The 24,377-nt window shown below is 44.3% G+C and overlaps 1 protein-coding gene across 8 annotated transcripts in view; it reads left to right on the top strand.

Annotated features, from left to right (window-relative positions):
• Positions 1 to 24,377, top strand: part of LOC139683048 (zinc finger SWIM domain-containing protein 6) — a 203,492-nt gene that overhangs the window by 27,064 nt on the left and 152,051 nt on the right. For 2 of the 8 annotated variants that reach the window (XM_071577789.1, XM_071577790.1), the window contains exon 1: positions 20 to 3,750. The exons of 2 other annotated variants lie outside the window; for them this stretch is intronic. Coding sequence is in view for 4 of the 6 variants with exons in the window: in XM_071577783.1 (XP_071433884.1) it covers positions 24,211 to 24,268 (58 nt within the window). In the remaining 2 variants the exon portion in view is untranslated. Of the gene's footprint in view, positions 1 to 19; positions 7,614 to 24,186; positions 24,269 to 24,377 lie in introns of those variants that run through there. 4 more of the 8 variants (XM_071577788.1, XM_071577787.1, XM_071577785.1 and 1 more) reach the window with 4 other exon arrangements.

The raw sequence follows: 24,377 nt of genomic DNA, 5'->3' as shown, positions 1-24,377 counted from the left end.
TGTGCTGCCTTCTTGAGGTCTGGGTAAGGGACATTACTAGAAAGTTCTCTAGTACAGCCCTCTGATTATTATCTGCTATTGATTCTTCATGTTGGCAGTGACAAGACAGGAAAGAGAAATCCAAGGGTGATCAAAAGGAATTTCAAGGCCTTAGGGTGATTTGTTGAAGGATCAGGACCACAGGTAGTGTTTTCCTCTATCCTTCCAGTAGCAGGGAAGAATAACGAAAAAAAGAGGCAGACCCATCAGATCAACATGTGACTCCAAGGCTGGCGTCATGGGCAGAATTTTGGGGTTTTTGACTATGTTTATAAAACACCAGGTCTAATGACGCCTGAGGGGATGTACCTTTCTGAGAGTGGGAAAAGGGGTTTTGTGCAGGAATTAGCAGAGCTGATTGATAGAGCTTTGAACTAGATTGGAAGAGGGGAATGGACAAAACCAGACTTGCTGGTGATAAGCAATGGGATAGCATGCCAAAATTTGAGGGACTGCATGCTATTGAGATCCCTCAGTCTGCTCCATGAGGTGTCAGCTACAATGAACCACACTTGAAATGTTTCCATACCAATGCATACAGCATGAGGAACAAGTAAGAGGAGCTTGAAGCCTTGGCCCAATCCCAGTGATGTGGCATCATTGACATAAGTGAAACCTGGTGAGATGAGTCCTGTGACTGGAGTGCCATGTTGAATGGTTACAGGCTTTTCAGGAGGGATAGGCAGGGCAGGAAAGATGAGGTGGTGGTGGTATACTGTGCAATGAAGGGACTGGAATCTATGGAGCTTGCATTTGGCAATGGCATGGTTGAAAGCCTTTGGGTAAGGATTAAGGGAGAAACAGTTATTTGTGGTGATGCCAAAACGGGCACGGAACCAAAAGAACTGCTTAGAGACAATTTATCTTTAAGCAGCAAAGGTATTTATTTTCCAACATTGGGGGCTAGCCAGTTTGCACTGGAGAACTAGCTCCCCTGTTTCAGAGAAAAGCAGGGTAATTTATACAGTTTTTATACAAAGTTACAACATCTTAACATACATATTCATATAATTTCTACATTTAATTGTCATATTCATAATAGGTAGGGTTTAGGTGGAGGCTGAGACAGAGTTTTCTTGGACCTTCTTTTGGCAGGGTTGTCAGGGGGTCATTCTGGCCTTCCACCTCACTTTTGGGGTCTTTTGCTCCTCTTCTTTGCTTTGAACTTGACTCAGGTGCTGACACTTGTAAAACTTTTGACTCATGTCCTCCTTATCTTCTGTGAATGTCCGCTTTATCTTATTTATGATTACTGGAGTGCTTGGAGTATATTCTTATCATCTATTTAGTCAGGACAGAACAAGTTATCAAAGGTTCACACAGTACTTTGCAGAGCAAGGCACTAACATTATCTCAGTTAACTTTTTAAGGCCTTGTTCTTGTTTCAGTGGATGTTATTGTGGGAGTCTACTATAGGCCACCCAGCCAGGACAATGACACCAAAGAATTATTCCTTAAGAAACTAAAGGACACCTCTAAATCAACCACCCTTGTTCTTATGGGGGACTTCAGCTTGCTGGATGTTAACTGGGAACACCATACAGCTGGTACAAACAGGTACAGAAGATTTTTAAAACACCTGGATGACAACTTCTTGGCAGCCAATGGCAACCTCTTGGCAGCCAATCAGGCAAGTAAGAGGTGTTGCCAGGACCATTGGCAGGTGATTTGAACAGCTCTAGGGAGCACAGTAAACAGGAGCTTGGCACATCAGTGGAGGCATGGTACTGCACTGCAGTTTGCACTGCAGTTTGCGCAGGCAGCGAGTAACCAGGAAGGGTGTAGCCACCCTCCTGGCTTCTGGTGGTGGGTTGCATGATAGGTCTGGATGTGGTAGTGTTTTTTTGTTTGTGGGTTTTTGTTTGTTTTTTTTCTCCCTCCACCTCCACTAGATCAAGCAATGGTTTACAAATGGTCAAAAGCCATTGCTGCTGCTGCCAGCAGGAGTGTGCTAACCCAGACAGAACCCCCCAAGAAGGATGTAGCTGTCCAGGTCACTGGCTGCAAGGGAGTGCATGAGCCTGGTGTTAGTACCGGAGGACACTGCAAAAGACACCTGCATATGGTGTGAACAGGTGAATGGTCTGCTCTGTCTAGTGGCAGAGCTTAAGGAAGAAGTGGAAAGGCTAAGGAGTATTAGGGAGAGTGAAAGGGAAATATACTGGTGGAATTATACCCTTCCAACCCTGAGAAAAGCTCAGTAGGAGTTGGAGATGCCCTGTCCCTCTTGCCATCAGGCAGAAGGAGGAGACCTAGTAGATCGGGGGAAATGGAAATGGGTCTGTGATCATGGAGGTAAAAGAATCTCTTCCTGACTCCCATCGCCTTCCCAGGTGCCCTTACAGAATAGGTATGAGGCCCTGGATCTAGAGGGTTAGGCAGATGACACTCAAGAAAAAAAATCTGTCTGGAAGGTCTTCCAGTTGCACTCCATCAGACGGATCACAACCTCAGGTATTAAGAAGAAAAAAAGGATAGTTGTAGTGGGTGACTCCCTTCTGAAGGGAACTGAGGGCCCTCCCTATATGCCGACCAGACCCATCCCACAGGGAAATCTTCTGCCTCCCTGGGGCCCAGGTAAGGAATATCACCAGGAAACTCCCTGAACTAATTCAGCCCTCTGATTATTACCCACTGTTCGTAGTCCAGGTTTACAGTGATGAGGTTGATAAGAGGGGTACTACTGAAACGTGGTGGGATGACTGGAATGCTGCAATGGCTGGCTCCACACTCTTCAGAAGAGACAGGTGAGGTATGAGAGGTGGAGGGGTAGCTCTATATATTAGGGAGTCTCTTAAATCTATAGAACTTGAGGTTAGTGATGATAAGGTTGAATGCCTATGGGTGAGAATCAGTGGGAAGGCCAACATCCTGGTGGGTGTCTTTAATAGAGGTGGATGAATTATTGTACAAGTAGCTGGTGGATGTTTCAAGATTGCCAGCCCTTGTTCTTGTGGGAGACTTTAACCTGCTGGAAGTCTGCTGGGAATTGAAACAGGCATTCGGCTTTAAAGAGTTAACTGAGAAACTGTGACACTCACATTCCATGTGACTGGTACTACCAGCCTTATCTAAATACCAGATAAATTGTTCTACCCTAGAAATGTGTCAAAATGTACTTAAAATATCCTTGTAGTCACAGATTGATAAGAGGTTCACTTAAGGAGGACATGAATCAGAAAACTCCCTGATGTCAACCACTGTGAGTCAAGAGAACAAAGAAAGTTGAAAAGTTCAAAGTGAAGAAGATGAGTAAGAAGACCCCCTAGCATGGCCAAAGGCACAGGAACGACCCCAAAATATGTCCCCTAAAAGAAGATTCTAGCAAGACTCCTCCTCTAACTCCGCCTCAACCCCACCTGTTATGAATAAGCATGTAAAATGTTGTCACCCCATCCTAATACTGTATAAAATCCCCCAAATTCCTACCAAAAGTTGGAAGTGAACTTTCAACAGTACCCACTGCCTCACTTCCCCTGCGCAGCAAATAAATACTTTCTCCTAAAAGATAAAAACTTTCTCTTAGCAGCATTCATTTTGGTCTTTTGTTGGCATCCTTTGGCACCACCAGATGGAACCTCTCCATCGCTGACGCTCCCAGGTGGGACAGCGGGACCTTCTGGGCGCCCAGGCAGATTTTGCTTGGTAAGGCTCCCCTATCCCGACTTGGATCTTAAGCAGTGATGGACGTGGCCAACCGCATTTAAAAAGGTATTTATTGTTTTCTGTTTTATTTTGTATAATCTGTTTAGCCTGGTTTTGTAATCTGTTAATCCATAAGTCGATGAAGTGACGGTTTCTCGCAGGTCTTTCCAGAGGGACAAAATCCCAACTATTACCTGTATTAGAGGAAATATGGTATTTCCTCCTGTTGTCTGCATTAAGAGGAATGTGTTTCCTCCTGTTTTAAGTGCTTCTCTGTATTAAGAGGAATATGGTTCCTCCTTTTTAGAAGTGCTTCTGTGAAAATTGCTGCTGCTTTGTGCTCTGCTTTGCCTTGTTGATTATATGCTGTGTTGAAAGTGTTTCTCCGTGTACTCTGTGTTCTGTTCTGTCTTGTGTGATGTTTGGTCTGGTCTTATTTTGTCTGCTGCATACCTGTTGCCTTGTCTACTATAAACAAGCATTGACTGATGAGATAAAGAAACCTAGCTCATAAATAAGAAAAAGGAGAAAAAAGAAAATATTGTGGGGAAAAAGAAAAAAAGGAAAAAAGACAAAATTGTTAAAAAAAAACAGAGAGAAAAAAATCTCAAGTAAGTTCAGTCAGAAACAGATGAGATAAAGAACTTCTGTCTTGTTGGAATTGGATCAGAACTTTGTTTAAAACAAAACAAATTGGTCGTGCAATTCCTACTTCTAACAAAGAAGTTGATTCAATAGCTGAGTACAAACTGAGCTTAGAAAGAGAGCGAGCCAGAACTGAGTGTGAATTTGAAATCTATATACACCGAGTAGCAGAATTGTTAAGAAAAGGTTGATGAAAAAATGCTATACGAAATAAGTTTAATACAGCTAAAGTGGCATTTTAATCCAGAAAGTGGGTGGCACCTAATTAACATGGGTTATGATAAAGATTAACGGGTGGTGATATTGAGAAATTAACTGTGAACACTCATCACCTTTTGAGACCACAGATAAAAATCTGTCCACTCTGTGATTGCTCACTATATGTAATTGCAAGGTGTAACTATTGTAATATATATATCCCTGGATTAGATGGTGAGCTAAAAATATTTTTAAGCCAAACCTTATATTTATGGTGTACTCATTGTTTTTCTAATCAAATGTTATAAGAAGTCAAGTGGGCTGAATATTTTTGTGAAAGAACACAGAGATTGATATTTGTTCAAATACATCCAGATCTGTTATAATCTAAGAGAGACATCTTGTGGATTTTTGTGGTAATACACATTTGCTGTATATATATATATATATGAATCTGTACAAACCTTACAGTGAATTGTGAGAAGCATACATCCATTACAAATCCTACTGACGTGGTAAACGAAAAACCATTTTTTTTAAATCAGAGACCCCGTTAAAAGTTTAAATTAAAGGAAAATAACCCATCTCTACAATGGGGGCCAATGTAAGTGAAGAAATAAATACTAAAACTCCCCTGGGATGTATATTAAAACATTGGAAAGGCCTAGGAGGGTCCCCAGGCAAAAATCTGAATAAAAAGACACTCATTAAATATTGTAAAAACCTATGGACTTTGTACATCCTACAAGATGGAGAAAAATGGCCAGCTGATGGTTCTATTAGCTATAATACTCTCAAACAGCTTATGCTTTTCCTTAAGAAGGAAAGAAAATGGGATGAAATTATGTATGCTGACATGTTTTTTACCTTACGTAATAAGCATGAGTGGCTGCAAAGTTGTAATATAAATACTTCCCCACCGGAACCTTTAGTGCTGGCATTAGAACGAGGACAGAAAAATAAGGCAAAAGATCAAGGTTGCTCTCCGAAAGCAACATATTCATCAAAATTATATGAAATAAAGCAAGACAGAGAAGAAACTCCGACAGACTTTTAAAACAGGCTAAGAGAAGCTGTATGCAAATATACAACTCTAGATCCTGAAACAGAGCAAGGGAAAATACTGTTAATTCCTTTGTTTATCGGTCAGTCCTGGGATGATATTAGAATAGAGTTGCAAAAAGTGACAGGATCAGAGTGTAACGATCTAGATAAGTTGTTAAATAAAGCATGGGTAGCATACAAAAATAGGTATAAAGAAAAAGAAAACAAAAAAATAACTAATGCAATAGTGGCTGTTGTAAATGAAAAAGAAAAACAGAATTTCAGAGGTCATCGAAAAAGCCAAACACCGCGCAGAAGAAGCAGCCTGCCAAATCAGCAAACAGGATTAAGGCAAAATCAGTGTGCATACTGCAATACGGAAGGACACTGGAAACAAAACTGCCCTGATAAAGACTAAAACCAAGAAGCAGCTGTCATTGCATACCAGAACACTGAGTAACAGAAATCAGTTGGTCTTTCCTTAGTGGACTCGCTGATTAAAATTAAGCTAGAAGAAAAAACCTAGACTCTTAACTAATAACTAGAACTACTTCTTCTGTTCTTTTCTTAATCAAAGTATTGTTACCTAAAAGTGATAAATGTATTCATAGCCCATGGCCAACCATAAAAGCTCATTGTCTGAAAACCCCTCGGATTTGTATTTATCAAATCCACCTAAGCCTTTACTAAATAGAGACTTGATAAAATTTAAAAGGCAAAATTTAATTCAAATGAAGTGAAATTGAATTTAAAGTAAGTAATTGCTCTACACTTAGCCTTGAGCTGTGCAACTGACACGCCAGGCAAGTCAAAACAGGTAACCCTATTCAAATAGAGCTGCAATCAAGTCCAAAACAATACCCACTAAGACTAAAAGAAAAAATCTAGTCTAGTTCACAGTGTTATATTTAAAAGATGCATTTTTCTGTCTTCCCTTCGCACAGGAAAGTTAAAGTATTTGCATTTGAATAAAAGTCAGTTGTTAGCAAAGAAAAATTGCAATTAACCTTGATGAAGTTACCTCAAGGTTTTAAAACTCCCCACAGTTTTTGGCAGTCGATTAGCTAAAGAATTAAAACAATAACAGCAAACCACTGGGAGTTGACATTCTTCTACAGTGAAACAATTTGTTAATAACAATGATCAAGTTTTCCAACAGAAAGACCAACTGGTGCAGAAGAAAAGTGCTGTACCTTGGATACGAAATCTCCAGAGATCAATCCCCCTTGAAAACAGCAAGAAAAAAAGCATTTGTCAGATGCCAAGACCACAAACAGTAAGAGAACTTTGAACTTTTCTATAAATCTATCAGCACTGACTTATTGCAAAGCCACTGTATGACCTATTGAAAGTCAACAGAGACTGTAGTATTTAAAACCCCGAAGGTAAAAAGGCCTTCAAACTACTGAAGCAGAGACTCAGAGAAGCTCCTGCGTTGGGTTTGCCTGATGTAACTAAGCCTTTCTGGCTATTCTCTCATAAAAGACCTGTAGCCTACTTCTCTAAGCAATTAGATGAAGTAAGCAAAGGATGGCCCAGTTGCTTACAGACAGTGGCAGTGGTAATCATAAACATCGGAGAAGCCAGAAAATTCACGCTAGGACAGAAAATGACTGTGCTAGTCTCTCATACAGTGGCGGCAGTGCTGGAACAGAAAAGAAACCATTGGCTGTCACCCTCTAGGTTCCTGAAGTATCAGGCAATTCTAGCCGAATCCGATGATGTAACTATTCAAGTGCCTAATATAGCCAACCCAGCTTCATTCCTAGAAAGAAAAACTTCAGGTGAACCTGTTACTCATGACTGCCTAGAAACCATCGAAGCAGTATTTTCCAGTTGCCCAGACCTTAAAGAAGAACCCATACTAGATGCAGAGAACTGGCTCACCAATGGGAGCAGCTTCATGAAGCAAGGCGCAAGAATGGCTGGGTATGCAGTCACCACAACAGAACAAGTGATTGAATCAAAACCCCTGCCTACCGGAACTTCAGCCCAGAAAGCAGAACTGACAGCTCTCATCTGAGCTCTAGAAATGGCAAAAGGTAAGCCCATTAATATCTGGACAGACTCTAAATATGCCTTTGTAATTGTACGTGCTCATGGAGCAATCTGGAAAGAAACAAGACTTCTAACTGCACAAGAAAAATGTAAAATATGCTGAAGAAATCCTACGACTACTAGAAGCTGTCAAACTCCCATCACAGGTGGCTATAACGCACTGCTGGGGACACCTAAGAGGTAACACTCTTCCAGAGGTAAGAAACAGAAAAGCCAATGCAGAAGCTAAATTAGCTGCTGCAAGTAGCAAAAAGTTGTAAGCAGCAGCTCTAATACCAGAAAAAGTAAATACAGATAAACAAGCAAATTATAAAAATAGACTACTAAAAGTAAATAGAGTCAGTTAAAAACAAGACAAAATTACCAGAAAAGTTAGTTTAGCATTTCATAAAGATAAGCACAGCAAAAACCTATTAAGAATTAGACCCAATGTACCAGCATTTAAAGTTTAGTAGCAAAGCCAAATTTGTTCACAGCGTTAAAACAAACCACATCTTAAGTGAAGTGTGTTTTCCAAATACTAAAACAAAAGTACAGCATAGAACTATAAACAGAAAGCAATTTCTAAGAGAAATCTGGCAAATTGATTTTTCCGAACTCCCAAGAAAGGGGAGTTACCGTTGTTTATCAGTTTTGACAGACACATTTTCTGAGTGGCCTGAGGCATTCCCTTGCAGAACAAAAATATAATGAAAAGCAGTTAAAGTACTGTTAAATAAAATCATACCGCATTCTGAAAGTCCCCGAAGGTATATTCTCAAACAGATAAACTAATTTCTGTGCACAAATTGTACAAGCAATACGTAAAGCATTACAGATTAATTGGCAGCTACATGCCCCATGTAGCGAACCACAGAATTCAACCCAGCAGAGAAGAGTCAGTTTCGGAGGTTCTTGGAGTGTGTGGATAGCTTCTTATCATAGTTGGTAAGTGACCCTACCAGGGGTGGGGCCCCGCTAGACCTGCTGTTTACAAACAGAGAGGGCCTGGTGATAGATGTGGTGGTTGGAGGCTGTCTGAGGTGCAATGACCATGAAATGATAGTTTTCAATACTCAGTTATTGGGATCACCCTTTGTCGGGGTAATCTAGATTAGTTTTGCAGTGGTCAGAGGAGGCAGAGACAACTCAGGCTGCAGTGTGATCAGAAGGCTCACTGAAGACAAAGGACTTTATTTTTAGTAACAGCTTCACTTTTATCTACTCCTGTATATAACATGCCAGTACACTATTGGTCAGTAATTCACCTAACATACATGGAAAGATTCTACTGGTTACAAGGCATCCACATTCTACAGGTAGCTCTCTGGTCCTTAAGGATGCATTCATTAATCACTTCAGACCTTAGGACATCCATACACACACTGTCACCCCGACACTCAGTAAAACAAGGAGACGCATCAACAAAACCTCTACCCTGGACTTCCGGAGGGCAGATTTCGGCCTATTCAGGATGCTGATTCAGAGAATACCTTGGGAAACAGCCCTTAAAACAAAGGATTTCAGGAAGAATGGACATACTTTAAGAAAACAATCTTGAAGGCGCAGGAGCAGGCTGTCTCCATGTGCCAGAAGATGAGCTGGCAGGGAAGAAGACCAGCCTGTCTGGACAGGGAGCTTTTGCAGGAACTCAGGGAAAAAAAGAGTGTTTATCACCTTTAGAAAAAGGGGCAGGCAACTCAGGAAGTGTTTAAGGATGTCAGTAGGTCATGCAGAAAGACAATTAGAAAGGTAAAAGCACAATTTTAACTTAATCTGGCCAGTACTGTAAAGTACAATAAAAAGCATTTTTATAAATACATTAATAGCAAAAGAAGGGGCAATGAAAACCTCCATTCTTTATTGGATGCAGGGGGAATATAGTTACCAAAGATGAGGAAACGGTTGAGGTACTTAATGCCTTTGTTTCCTTAGTTTTCAATAATAAGACAAGTCGTCCTCAGGACAACTGGCTTCCTGAGCTAGTAGACAGGGATGGGGAGTCGAGTAGCCCCCCTGTAATCTAGGAAGAAGCAGTTAGTGACCATCTGAGCTACTTAGATGCTCACAAGTGTATGGGACCAGATGGGATCCCTCCTAGGGTGATGAGGGAGCTGGTGGAGGAGTTCGCCAAGCTGCTCTCCATCATTTATCATCAGTCCTGGCTAACCAGGGAGGTCCCAGATGACTGGTAGTTGGCCAATGTGACACCCATCCATAAGAAGGGCTGGAAGGAGGATCCAGGAAACTACAGGTCTGTCAGCCTGACTTTGGTACCTGGCAAGGTTATGGAACAGATCATCTTGAGTGTGATCACTGGGTACCTACAGGACGATCAGGGGATCAGACCCATCCAGCATGGATTTAGAAGAGGCAGGTCCTGCCTGACCAACCTGATCTCCTTTTATGACCAGGTGACCCACCTGGTGGATGAGGTGAAGGCTGTGGATGTAGTCTACCCAGACTTCAGCAAAGCCTTTCACACCATCTCCCATAGCATACTCCTGGAAAAGCTGACAGACCACAGCTTGGAAAGGTACACTCTTCACTGGGTTATGAACTGGATGGATGGCTGGGCCCAGAGAGTGGTGGTGAGCGGTGCTGCATCCAGTTGGCGACCAGTCACTAGTGGCGTCCCCCAGGGATCAGTGTTGGGCCCAGTCCTGTTTAATATCTTTATTGATGATCTGAATGAGCGTATTGAGTCCACCATTATCAAATTTGCAGATGGCACCAAGTTGGGGGTATGTGTCGATCTTCTGGAGAGTAGGAGGGCTCTGCAGAGGGACCTGGACAGCCTGGATAGATGGGATGAGTTCAATGGTATGAGGTTCAACACAACCAAGTCCCAGGTCCTGCACTTTGACTACAATAACCCTATGCAGCGCTGCAGGCTGGGGACAGAGTGGCTGGAGAGCAGCCAGGCAAAAACAGACCTGGGTCTACTAGTTGACAGCAGGCTGAACATGAGCCAGCAGTGTGCCCAGGTGGCCAAAAAGGCCAATGGGATCCTGGTCTGTATCAGGAACAGCGTGGCCAGCAGGATTAATGAAGCAATTCTTCCCCTGTACTCAGCACTGGTGAGGCCACACCTCAAGTAGTGTGTTAAGTTTTGGGCCCCTCAATTTAGGAAGGATGTTGAGATGCTGGAGCATGTCCAGGGCAACTAGGCTGGTGAAGGGACTGGAGCACAAGCTTTATGAGCAGTGGCTGAGGGAGGTGAGGTTGTCTAGCCTGGAGAGGAGGAGGCTCAAGGGAGACCTTATCGCTCTCTACAACTATCTGAAAGGAGGTCATAGCAAGGTGGTGGTCAGTCTCTTCTCCCAGGCAACTAGCAATAGGACAAGAGGATGCAGTCTTAAGCTGCACCAGGAGAGGTCTAGGTTAGACATGAGGAAGAAGTTCTTCACAGAAAGGGTGATTAGACACTGAAATGGGCTTCCTAGGGAGGTGGTGAAGTCACCATCCCTGGCGATGTTTAAGGAAAGACTGGATGTGGCACTTAGTGCCATGGTCTGGTTGACAAGGTTGGGCTCGATGATCTCAAAGGTCTTTTCTAACCTTAATGATTCTGTGATTCGTGGTACAGATGCTAAGGGAGCCAACTAGAAAAGGTGCCTTCCTTGATTTGTTGCTTGTTTACAGAGAGGGGCTTGTGACTGAAGTGGTAATTGGTGGCCATCTTGGCCACAGTGACTGTGAAACACTGGTGTTTGAAATCTCTGGTGACAGAAGGAAAACCTCACCCCTGGATGTGAGGAGAGCAGATTTCAAGTGGCTCAGTGAATGAGCTAGTAAGGTCCCCTGAGAAAATGTTGTTGAAGGTGCTGGGTAACTCAGGGCTGGTCACTCCTAAGAGCACAGGAGCAGGCAATTCCAAAATGTTGCAAGTCAAGCAGATGAGGCAGAAGGTCAGCTTGGCCAAGCAGGGATCTTCTGGAGCTAAGGCAAAACAGGAAAGTGTATGGGCAGTAGAAGCAAGGTCAGGTGACATGGGAGGAATACCGAGATGTTGCTCGCCACTGTAGGGAGAAAATTCATGCGGCCAAACCTCAATTAGAGCTGGAGCTGGGCAGTACTGTAGGGGAGGCAGTGCAGAAATAACATTAACTTATTACAGGATGAGGATGGTCATCTCACAAACAGGGACATAAAGAAGTCAGAGATGTTTAAGGGTAGTAGTGGGTTCACCTTGGTTGGATGCCAGATGCCCACCAAGACATTTTATCACTCCCCTTCCCAGATGGACAAGGGAAAGAGAATAAGATGGAAAATGGCCCATGGGTTGAGATAAGGCACTTTACTAAAGCAAAAATGAAAGTTTGTGTGTGCAAAAGCAAAGCAGAAAATAATAAGGTTTATTCTCTACTTCCCCGTCAGTGAGCAATGTCTGGCCACTTCCCACGAAGCAGGGCTTTCAGCATAATGTAATGGTTTCTCAGCAGGCAGACATTGTAAACAACTAATGCCCCCCTTCCTCCTCCTTAGCTTTTATATCTGAGCTGATACCATACGAGATGGAATATCCCTTTGGTTAGTTTGGGTCAGCTGGCCTGGTTGTGTCCCTTCCCAGTATCTTGCCCTTGATTGGGGAAGGAATGTTACAGTACTGGTGCTGGGCTCAGCAGCAGCCAAAACACTGGTGTGTTATGAACATCTTTCTAGCTACCAATGCAAATCACAGCACTGTGAGGGCTGTTATGGGGAAATGAACTCAGCCAGACCCAATACACTTTTATTGCCTTTGTCTTCAACATTGATGATGGGCTAAGGGAGTCCCAGAACCCTGAGCTGGAGGACCATGACTGTGAGAATTATCAACTCCCAGTCAACCCTGAACTTGTGTGGGATCTGCTGCTCCAGTTGGATCCCTATAACTATGGGGCCTGATGGGTCTCATCCAAAAATACTGAAGTGCTGGCTGATGTCATTGCAAGGCCTCTCTCAATCATTTTTAAATGCTCTTGGGAATCTGGAGAGGTCCCAGTTGGCTGGAAGCTGGCAAACATCCCAGTTTTCAAGGAATGCAAGAAGGATGACCCTGGAAACTACGGGCATGTCAGTCTCAATTCAGTGACTGATAAAATTATGGAGTAGATTTTTCATGGCTTCATGAGGGGAAAGTCCTGCTTGTCAAATTTAATTTCCTTTTTCGACAAGGTAACCCACCTAGTTGATCAGAAAAACCCTGTTGATTTAATCTTTTGGACTTCAGTAAAGCTTTTGATACTGTTTCTCCCAGGATACTTCTGGACAAACTGTCCAGCACACAGCTGGATAAATACATCTTGTGATGGGTGAGCAACTGGCTGATGGGTCAGGTGCAAAGGGTTATAGTGAATAGGGTAACATCAGGCTGGTGACCAATCACTAGTGGGGTTCTGCAGGGATCCTTCTTGGGCCCTGTGCTCTTCAAAATCTTCATAAATGACTTGGACACAGCACTGGAAGGGATACTAAGCAAGTTTGCCAGCGATACTAAATTGGGAGGAGCTGCTGACTCCTTTGGAGGCAGAAGGGCCCTGCAGAGAGACCTGGACAAAATAGAGGGCTGGGCAATCACCAACCGCATGAAGTTTAACAAGGGGAAGTGGTAGATTCTGCACCTGGGATGGGCAACCCTGGATATATGCACAGACTGGGGAATGAGAGGCTGGAAAGCAGCGCTGTGGCAAGGGACCTGGGGATCCTGGTCAATGGCAAGGTGAATATGAGTCAGCAGTGCCCTGGCAGCCAGGAGGGCCAACCATACCCTGGGGTGCATCAGGCACAGCATCACCAGGCAGTCAAGGGAGGTGATTGCCCCACTCTATTCTGTGCTGGTATGGCCTGACCTTGAATACTGTGTGCAGTTTTGGATGCTACAATATAAGAACGAACTAGAGCTATTAGAGAGTGTCCAAAGGAGGGCCATGAAGGTGGTGAAGGGCCTAGAGGGAAAGCCATATGAGGAGCATCTGAGGTCACTTGGTCTGTTCAGCCTGGAGGAGAGGAGACTGAGGGGAGACCTCATTGCAGTCTTCAACTTGCTCACAAAGGAAAGTGGAGGGGCAGGCACTCTGATGACCAGTGATAGGACCTGAGGGAATGGCATGAAGCTGTGTCAGGGGAGGTTTAGGTTAGATATTAGGAAAAGGTGCTTCACCCAGAAGGTGGTTTGGCACTGAAATAGGCTCCTCAGGGAAGTGGTCACAGCACCAGGCCTGCCAGAGTTCAAGAAGCATTTGGACAATGCTCTTAGGCACATAGTGTGACTCTTGGGGTTGTGCTGTGCAGGGCCAGGAATTGGACTTCAATGATCCTTGTGGGTCCCTTCCAACTCAGGATATTCTATGATTGTTTTTGTATGTATCTAAACAATTGCAGCAAACCCTTGATCTAGCTCTGTGACTGCTTTAACTCTTGAGTTGTTTGTTTACTCTGCTATTTAACCCTAAAACTCAGTAGCAATGTTCTGAGAACTTTCTTAAGGAAAAATGCATGTTCTGCTTGGATAGGAAGCTGATACTGGTGTGTGTGACTAGGTTGGGGGAAGTTTGTGCTTGCAGAAACCAAATCCAGTTCTCCAGACACAAATAACAACTTCAGTACAACAGCATAATAAGAAAGCAGCCTAATTGCACTTTACAGGCTAAATGACATATAGAAAGTAAACTCTTGCACAAACGGAGTACGGCAATGTTGCAAAATTCATCTTGTTCATTTGCTGAGAATAAATTTATTTCGATGAGGAAAACAAAAGGGTTTATTACAGCCTTCATAATTGGCAAACAGATCTTTTTGTACTTCAGTTTATAGACTACCAGTTTGTGAGTCTACCAGTCTAAACCCAACAGTAGAAACTACTTCTTTAATTTAAAAAGCATTTTTAATGTTATGTGCTACCTTTTTAAAAGTGCCTGTGTTGAGAAATATACCTTGTGTGCAAGCTGCAGTGTAAGCTGAAAATTGTGCCATGGATGGCAGATGTCCTTTTGCCTAACAAAGGGCAAGCAGACCTGTGACGCCAGCTGGTGAATCACCCACAGACCCTGCAGAAGCCAATGAACAACGAGAAGACCACAGACCCAAAATCATCATTGGAACTGGTACATAGGTTGTAAGGGTACAAAAGCCCAGGGATTCCTTTGTTTGGAGTCCCTCCCTGGAGGCACCAGCTTGAGCTGTTCCTATTGCTGTACCACACAATTGTTAAATTAATTTTTTCCCCTGAAATCAGATGCCTGACATGCTGCTGCGAGAAACCTAGGGTATAGAAATTTCTTTAATGGATGCTATTAAACACTTTGGGAGGCTTCCTGGAGAAAGGTATTGGCTTAGTTGAGTTGCATGATCACAAACAGAATAATATTTCCGTGTTTAACATTTCGTTTGGAGCTTTAACTGGTACTAAACATTGAAAATAATAATAATTAAATTCACTGAGTATAATAAATTATTATACTCATTCAAGTACATTTTTTAAAATTATTTTTCAGTTCTGTACTGGTCATAAAATCTTACAAAATAATGCAGTTATAAGTTTTATGTCTTGCATGTAGTAGACATTCAACTCAGATACAGCAGAGTTGAGTGCTTAGACTGCTTTCACAAAGGATAAGATGCAATGTGTTCATTGAAGAATAGAAAGCAATTTAAAATTGGTTGAGGCCACCTTATTTTCTAAGCTCTTTGTACCATTTTTAAATTACTCTGATTTGCAATTATTCAACTGTATTGTCCATAAAGAGTAAGAGATGCTCAGGTTTTAGGATTCTTTTCTTAAAGTGCTGTTCCAGGGAGGGTTCGGAGGGATGCCAAAACTGAGACCAAAACACTGCTGAAAGCTTAACAAAACAATATTTTATTAAAAGAGATGGCAAAGTAAATGGGAACCTGAGAGAGAGAGAGAGAGAAAGGAGGGAAATAAGCCCTATGTATAACACCCCCGCTCACCCAGGTGTTATGAGATTGTCTTACCGACCCCAGAATGCCCAGTCTCCCCAGAGCAGAAGCTGCATCCTCAAAGTGTCTGCAGGCTCACAAGTTAGCAGATGTCCCCACCAGAGACAACATTGTCCTTCATGTGAAGCGAGCAAACTCAGAGCATGAGCCATCTGCTTTTTATCCAATTTGCCAGTGATGTCTTACCTGGGCAGGTGTGGCCAGCACTGCCCAGCCAGAGGTCTTGTTATGTAAGTGGTACTCCTTCTGTGCATATGTATGGGCATTGGAATTTCCCCGTGCTTGTGTGTTATAATCCAGAGGGTCTTTATTAAATGGGTCTGGGGGCTTACTTCATCAGCCTCCTCTTCACTTTCTCCTTCAAATGCCCTTGAAGTGCTATCAGGCAATAGCGAGGGCCCAATTAATTTTAGTTTATACAAAATGCTGCCTTCAAGGATGAAGCTCTTGCTTATCAGCGCTTGTTTTCCCATAACTTGGCAGGAAACGAATAAACTCTCAACAGGTGGCTGGCCAAAGCACAGTCCAAAAGTATTAGCATCCAATTAAGCCCAGATACAAGTGTGTAGTACATATTTGAAAACTGTTGTTAGAATACTTCAATGACTTTCTATGTTGTCCTGGTTTCAGCTAGGATAGAGTTAATTTCTTCTCAGTAGCTGATACAGTGCTGTGTTTTGGATTCAGTATGAGAATAACGTTGATAACACAGTGATGTTTTGGTTGTTGCTGAGCAGTGCTTACCCTGAGTCAAGGGCTTTTCAGTGTCTCATGCTCTGCCAGTGAGGAGCAGCACAAGAAGCTACGAGGGAGCATGGCCAGGGCAGCTGCCCCAAACTGGCCAAACGGATATTCCACACCATAGAATGTCATGCCCAGTATATAAAGTGAGCATGTGGTAAGCAGTTGTATTGTGCATCACTTCTCCTTCTTGGGTTTTATCTCCCCCACTTTTTTATTACTATTATCATCATCATCATCATCAATCCTCATCTTTTACTTTCTTTCAATTATTAAACTGTTCTTCTCTCAACTCACGAGTTCTATTTTCTTTTCTTCCCTGATTTTCCTCCTCATCCTATTGCAGGGAGGATGTGGGGAAGTGAGTGTCTGCGTGGTTCTTAGTTACCAGCTAGGGTTAAACCACAACAGGGATTTTTTTGTGCCCAACACGGGGTGGGGGTGGGCACAAAGGGTTGAGATAATGACAGATCTGACCAGAGAGTGTCATAGAGCTATCAAAGCACAGCCTACTAAATACTCAAAGATAGAGTGGATTATAGAATTCAAAATGTTCTTCTGTATTAGAAAGAAAGTTGAGCTCACTGACGTAGAATGATCATGGATGGGAAACATTGCTTGCCCCCCACTGTAAAAGAAAAGCTGTTAAAAATCTTCGAGTTCGCTATAAAATCACGGCAGCTAAAACACAGTCAATCTCCATTCTCCATCAGACTTACGCACAGGCCAGATGGGGCTGTTGAAGGGTGAGTGGGTTTTGCTGACCACCCAAGCCCTTGCAGCCTGAGTACAAGAACTGAAGGAGAATGGAAGAAGGGCAGTAAGTGCAGTCCCAGTTTCCCATGGGCAAGAATCTGACCCACTGGAGGGCACCTCCCAGATGTATTCATCGAGAAAAAGCTCTGACCGCTAAGACCAAGACCAGTGTTAGGGGGGCCCTGCCTCTAGCCAGGTAGAAGCATGAGACAACCGTGTCTATTGGTCAGTTTTTTTCCTCTTTACAGCTTTTGATTGTATTTGTTTTGTTTTTGTTTTGTTCTTTCTTATTCCTGTTCCTCTTCCATTTTTATTTTTCTCCTGGGGGTCTCCTGATTGTGTGTACAAATTGTATATGTAGTTGTAAATGTTAAAATATATATATATATATATTCTGATTTGGTTCAGTTTCTTTTGAGTTTTCAGTTTCTTTTGAGTTTTCGGTTTCTTTTCAGTTTTTTTTTCCTTTGCTGGAAAGAGTGGGGGAAAAAGGGGGAAGGCAGTTTGAGCTTGGCAGGGGTGGGCCAGGTTAAACTGAGACACTAAATTGGAGGCACCGCTGGGATATTCTTCAGGTGTTTTGGTTCGCTTTGGAAAACAATTCCTTGGAATACAACCATACTCAGGCTACAACTTGTAAACAATCTATTGTTTACAGAACAGTGTCCAGGAACGCTGCCAGAGTCCAGGAGAACTGCCAACTAAAGTTTTGTTTACAAAACAATTACCGGGAAAGCAGCCAAGAGAACTTTGTTGATATAAACAAGGGTTTTTGTTTGGGAACATGGGAGAGAGGATAAAGGTAAACAATGAATAGGGCAGTTTCTACCTTTTTTAGCAACTACCTCAGGGGTACCAGAAGGGGTCCTAACCATGACCCGGAAGTTGGCATTGCACCACAGTGCACCACAGCCTTTTATGGTGAAAAGTCTCCTGTTAAGAGTCATTCTACCTATTTACGTACTGTTGTTGGCAATACTTGTTCCCGTTCTGGGGTATCCCTGTCTTGGTTTGAGGGGAAAACCAAAATGTTTACCAAAAAGCAGAGAGGATTCCTCCACAACAATCACATCACTTAAGAAAAGGAGCTTTAATTAGAAAATGGATATAAAAAGGATAACTGTTCTTAACTACTATATATATACATATATATGTAGCTATAGATATAACTGTAAACAGACCAGAGCAAACTACTCCCCCAGCACCAAAACTAAAAACAAAAGAGAACAACCCCCAAAACAGTAGGTTCCTCCTGGAACAGTTATATTTATGGACAGTGTCAGTGTCACACCTTGGCTAGCTGCGAGGTGAATTCTCAGTCTTTTCCCAGCAAGGCAGAGACAAACGGTGCTCTCTTTGACCTTTGTCCAAAACAAAGAAGGAAAAGCTGAGAGTGAAGGGATGATGATAGTTCCTAGGAAAGCAGATGTGACTCCTCTCCTCCTCTCTTGGGTCGCTACTGTGGTGGGGCGGGCAGCCGCGACACTGTGGGCGATGGTGAAACTGGGGCGGTGACTGGGGCCCCAAATGCCGAACAGGTAGCAACAGCAGTGGCAGGAAAAAAACTAGCTTACTCCACAGTAGCAGCAAGGAGCAGGAGAAACGACTTCTCTCCCACAGCACCACACACAGCCAGAGCTGTGTGATGTCCCCAAGAACAAAAAAGAGACAGTGCAAACCCGTTCCCCACCACACTTTCCACCAGTCTGCCCCCACCCAAAACGATCAAAAAGGAGTTGGTAGCAGTTAACTACTTCTTTTGTTAACTAATGGCATGGGGAGTTAGTGGCAGGGAGAGAATTTTTCCTTTAACATCCTCAAAACTACAGCATTATCCACCCCAAATTCTCTTCCATGCCAATACTTTACATCAAACTTAAACTTTTCAAATATATAAATGTTTACAGATACAGTAGTATGAGTCGTTTACCCAGAGATAAGGTTCCCTTGAGGTATACATCGTGTCTCTCCATCTTCCTGCATCACCCATCAACCTGAGAGATAATGTCCATAGTTAAATCCACCCCCCGGTCTCATGCCCATTTATAAGTGGCATCTCTGCCCTGACGGCCTGAGGCATCATGGGCCCATCGAGCCAGGAACAGCTCTCCCTTGTGCTGCCAGTCCAGATCTGTCTGTGATACTTTCACTTGTGCAGCTCGGTTTGCCTGTTGGTTGTTGGAATGTTCCTCATTGGCTCGATTTTTGGGCAGGTGTGCATCTATGTGGTGGACTCTCACGATCAGCTTCTCTACTCGGATGACGATGTCTTGCCATATATTGGCAGCCCAGATGGGTTTCCCTCTGCATTTCCAATTGGCTTTCATCCATCGGTCTAACCATCACCAGAGAGCATTGGCCATCATCCATGAGTCAGTGTAGAGGTAAAGCTTTGGCCATTTCTCTCGTTCGGCAATGTTCAGGGCCAAGTGGACAGCTTTGAGCTCTGCAAACTGACTTGACCCACCTTCTCCTTCAGTAGCTTCTGCCGCTTGTCAGGTGGGACTCCATACAGCTGCTTTCCATTTGCGATCAGTCCCTACAATGCAACAGGAGCCATCAGTGAAAAGGGCGTAGTGTATTTCCTCTTTTGGCAATTGATTGCATGGTGGAGCTTCTTCCGCACGTGTCACCTGCTCTTCTTCCTCTTCATCTGCTAGACCAAAATTCTCACCTTCAGGCCAGTTCGTGATGATTTCCAGGATCCCAGGGCGATTTGGTTTTCCCATACGGGCATGCTGCGTGGTCAGGGCAATCCCCTTGCTCCAGGTAGCATTAGTGGCATGATGTGTAGAGGCAGCCTGTCCTGCCAACACCCACTTCAGCACTGGTAGTTGGGGTGCCAGAAGGAGCTGTGCTTCCGTGCCAATCACCTCTGAGGCAGCTTGAACTCCTTCATAGGCGGCTAGGATCTCTTTCTCTGTTGGGGTATATCTGGCTTCGAATCCTCTGTAGCCTCAGCTTCAAAATCCAAATGGTCGGCCTCGAGTCTCACCAGGCACCTTCTGCCAAAGGCTCGAGGACAGGCCATTATTCCTGGCAGTGGAGTAGAGCATGTTCTGTATGTCTGGTCCTGTCCTGACTGGCCCAAGGGCTACAGCATGAGCAATCTCCTGCTTGATCTGGTCAAAGGCTTGTTGCTGTTCAGGGCCCCAGTGGAAATCATTCTTCTTATGGATTACCAAGTAGAGAGGGCTTACGATCTGACTGTATGCTGGGATATGCATCCTCCAGAAACCTATGGCACCCAGGAAGGCTTGTGTTGCTTTTTGTTTGTGGGAGGAGACATTGCTGTGATCTTATTGATGACTTCCGTCGGAATCTGATGGCGTACATCCTGCCACTTCACTCCCAGGAACTGGATCTCTCGGGCTGGTCCCTTAACCTTACTCCGTTTGATGGCAAAGCCAGCTCCCAGAAGGATCTGGATGACTTTCTTTCCTTTTTTAAAAACCTCTTCTGCTGTGTCCCCCCACACAATGATGTCATCAATGTACTGCAGGTGTTCTGGAGCCTTACCCTTTTCCAGTGCAGTCTGGATCAGTCCATGACAGATGGTGGGACTGTGTTTCCACCCCTGGGGCAGTCGGTTCCGGGTGTACTGCACGCCCCTCCAGGTGAAGGCAAACTGTGGCCTGCACTCTGGTGCCAGAGGAATGGAGAAGAACGCATTAGCAATGTCAATAGTGGCATACCACTTTGCTGCCTTGGACTCCAGCTCATACTGGAGCTCCAGCATGTCCGGCACAGCGGCACTCAGTGGTGGGGTAACTTCATTCAAGCCACGATAGTCCACAGTCAATCTCCATTCTCCATCAGACTTACGTACAGGCCAGATGAGGCTGTTAAAGGGTGAGCAGGTCTTGCTGACCACCCCTTGGCTCTCCAGTTCACAGATCATTTTAAGGATTGTAATCACAGCATCACGATTCATTTGGTATTGCCGACGGTGCACTGTTGTGGTGGCAATTGGCACCTGCTGTTCCTCAACTTTCAACAGTCCAACAGCAGAAGGACTCTCTAAAAGACCTGGCAATGAGTTCAACTGTTCAATCCCTTCTGTCTCTACTGTGGCTATTCCAAAAGCCCATCTATTTCCCTTTGGGTCCTTAAAATATTCATTCCTGAGATAGTCAATGCCCAGGATACATGGGGCGGCTGGACCAGTCACAATGGGGTGTTTCTGCCAATCTCTCCCTGTCAAGCTCACTTCAGCTTCTAGCACAGTCAACTCTTGAGATCCCCCTGTCACCCCAGAAATAGAAATGGTTTCTGAGCCCACACGTCTTGATGGCATTAATGTGCATTGAGCGCCAGTATCAACCAAAGCTTTACACTTTTGTGGATCTGACGTGCCAGGCCATTGAATCCACACAGTCCAATAGACACGGTTGTCTCATGCCTCTACCTGGCTAGAGGCAGGGCCCCCCTAACACTGGTCTTGGTCTTAGCGGTCAGAGCTTTTTCTTGATGAATACATCTGGGAGGTGCCCTCCATTGGGTCAGATTCTTGCCCATGGGAAACTGGGACTGCACTTACTGCCCTTCTTCCATTCTCCTTCAGTTCTTGTACTCAGGCTGCAAGGGCTTGGGTGGGTTTCCCATCCCACCGTCCCATGTCTTCTCCATGTTTGACCACATCTCGGTTTGTGAGGTCTGTCTGCTTCCTCTGGTTGGGGGCATCTGGCACTGACTTCAGAGGTTCTGATTCACACTGGTGCCACTTGGAGAATTTCCCTAATTTCCACTCTAATCACTTTTACCTCTGCAGGCAGCATCTTGAGACTCTCAACCAATGTCTCTACAGCAGAAACACGGGCCTGTAGTGGGCTGTGGGTCATGCCTTCATATATCCAGAGATTATTTGCTATAGAGCCCACTGTTTCTTGGTTCTCTTCCCTATACATGAATGCCAGGAAATTGGTGTATTCAGCTGGCCCCTGGTGTGAAAGGGTCCACCACATCTGTGATGTGCACCTGACCTTCTCAGGGTCATTACTGGTTTGCCCGCCCCTTCCAAAATGCACTTCTAACAGTGCCATTTCTTTCAGACGTAGAATTCCTTCTTCCATGGTCTTCCAAGTCTTCTTAATGTGATGTTCCTGCAGGATTTCTCTATAAACAAACTTCTCTCTTATACTCATTAGAAGTGATGCCCAGAGTGAAAGGGGCTTTGATTCCCTCACGAACACCTGTTCAATACCCGCATCCTGGGCCAGAGCCCCCAAAAACCTGGCTTCAGCACCATCCAATTGTAAGGTTTCACCCATAAGGCCCCAAACTCAGATCAACCAAGTCAGGATGGGCTCGCCCGTGGGTCCAACAATGTCTTTCCGCAAACCACGGAGGTTATCAAATGACAATGACTCGGTGATGATCTCTGGCTCTGGGTCTACTGGCTGTGAAGGTGCTGCTACTCCCTCATCATCCACTGGACGGACTGATTTGGTCTTATATTTCCTTTTCTGGATAGGGGCAACTTCCATAGGCTTGGACTGTCCTCCTGGTTTAGCCCCGTCCTGCGTCACTGTGACATCAGGTGGTTTACCCTCTTCCTTTTCCCTCTTCATTGTGACGTCAGTGGTTTAACTCTCTTTTCCTTTTTCCCCCTTCACTATGACGTTGGGGGTTTGACTCTCTTCCTTTCCTCCCTGCACTGGGCTGGACTTCTGAATTCATTCTTGAAAAACCCTGTCCCTACCTTCAAACATGAGGTATGCCATCATGATACAAACTTGAATAGAAACCATAATGAGCAAACTATCTCTGGCATCTAGTAGCAAACCTGAAGGGGGAGTGGACCAAGGGTTGGGAGAAAACACTCCCCTGTGTTCCTTCCCAAGGGTCAGTAATATTATCACTAAATCCCCAGAGGTAACAATTTAGGTTAGGGCAGGAATACAGCCTTGAGAACACCATCCAAATGACACCCACAGGCATTGAATTCATAGCACCATAAATCCAAAGTAAGAACTCACTAATAATTGCAGCTATTTGAGTTTTACTCATTGATTTGTTGATAAGACTTAAACCTGCCACTCCTTTTGGCATGAATTTGTACCAACAAAAAGCCAATATATTATACAGGATGGTCCAGATGGACCCTAAACTCACTACACACATGGTGGCACAAGAACAGTTATCCTTCTTTGTTCAGAAGCCACCCCACGTTGGGCTCCAAAGAATGTTTTTGTTTGAGGTTAAAAACCAAAAGGTTTACCAAAAAGCAGAGGAGAGTATTCCTCCTCAATAATCATGTCACTCTTGATTAAATTTAAGAAAAGGAGCTTTAATTAGAAAATGGATATAAGAAGGATAACTGTTCCTAACTACTATATATATATATAAATATATGCAGACATAGATATAACTGTAAACAGACCAGAGCAAATTACTTCCCGAGCACCAAAAGTAAAAAACCGGAAGAGAACAACCCCCAGAACGGTAGATACCTCCTGGAAAAGTTATATTTATGGACAGTGTCAGTGTCACACCTTGGCTAGCTGCAGGGTGAATTCTCAGTCTTTTCCCAGCAAAGCCGAGACGAGCGGTGAGCACTCAGATGAATTCTCTCTCTCTCTTTGTCCTTTGTCCCAAACGAAGAAGGAAAGGTGGAAGTGGAGGGATGATTATAGTTCCGAGGAAAACAGCTGTGACTCCTCTCTCCGGTTGCTGCTGCGGCGGGGGTGGGCGGGCCGCGACACTGTCGGCCACGGTGAAAGCTGGAACGGCGACCGGGGCCCCAATGCTGAACCAGGAGAACAGACGTGGCAAGGAAAAAGAAGAAGGAGCTCGCTAAACAGCAGCAGCAGTGAAAAGCAGGAGAACGGAATCTCTCCCACAGCAGCACACACATAGCTCCCGCGTTCAGCCCGAGCTAAAATGGAAATGTCCCCAGAAACAAAAGAGACAGAGCAAACCCGTTTGTTGCCACACCTTCTTCCAGTCTGCCCCCCACCCAAACGATCAAGGAGGAATTGGTAGCGGTTAACTACTTCTTTTGTTAACTAATGGAATGGGGAGTTAGTGCCAGGGAGAGAATTTTTTTCCCTTTAACATCCCTAAGCTACAACAGTGCCCTTTCAATTCGCTGTATCAGAACTTTGCCACGGCCGAGGATTCGGTTTTCGGCGGAATTCGACCTGGCACCCGCTGCCGCCAATGCTCTGCGTTCAGAGCCCCTGTATCGCCTCCGCTTGGTGCCTGCCGTCTGTGTGTGGTAGGGGGACATTCCCGGCGTTGTGCTGCTCACATGGGCTCGCTTGCTGCTGTGGGGACAGGCTGTCCCAAGCCAGCAGGAACGGGTCTCACCGCACGCTGCTTTACAG

This window comes from Pithys albifrons, chromosome 26, assembly GCF_047495875.1.
Source record: "Pithys albifrons albifrons isolate INPA30051 chromosome 26, PitAlb_v1, whole genome shotgun sequence".
Lineage (NCBI taxonomy): Eukaryota > Metazoa > Chordata > Aves > Passeriformes > Thamnophilidae > Pithys > Pithys albifrons.
The sequence above is the reverse complement of the archived record's forward strand: the minus strand, read 5'-3'. Positions and strand labels throughout refer to the sequence as shown.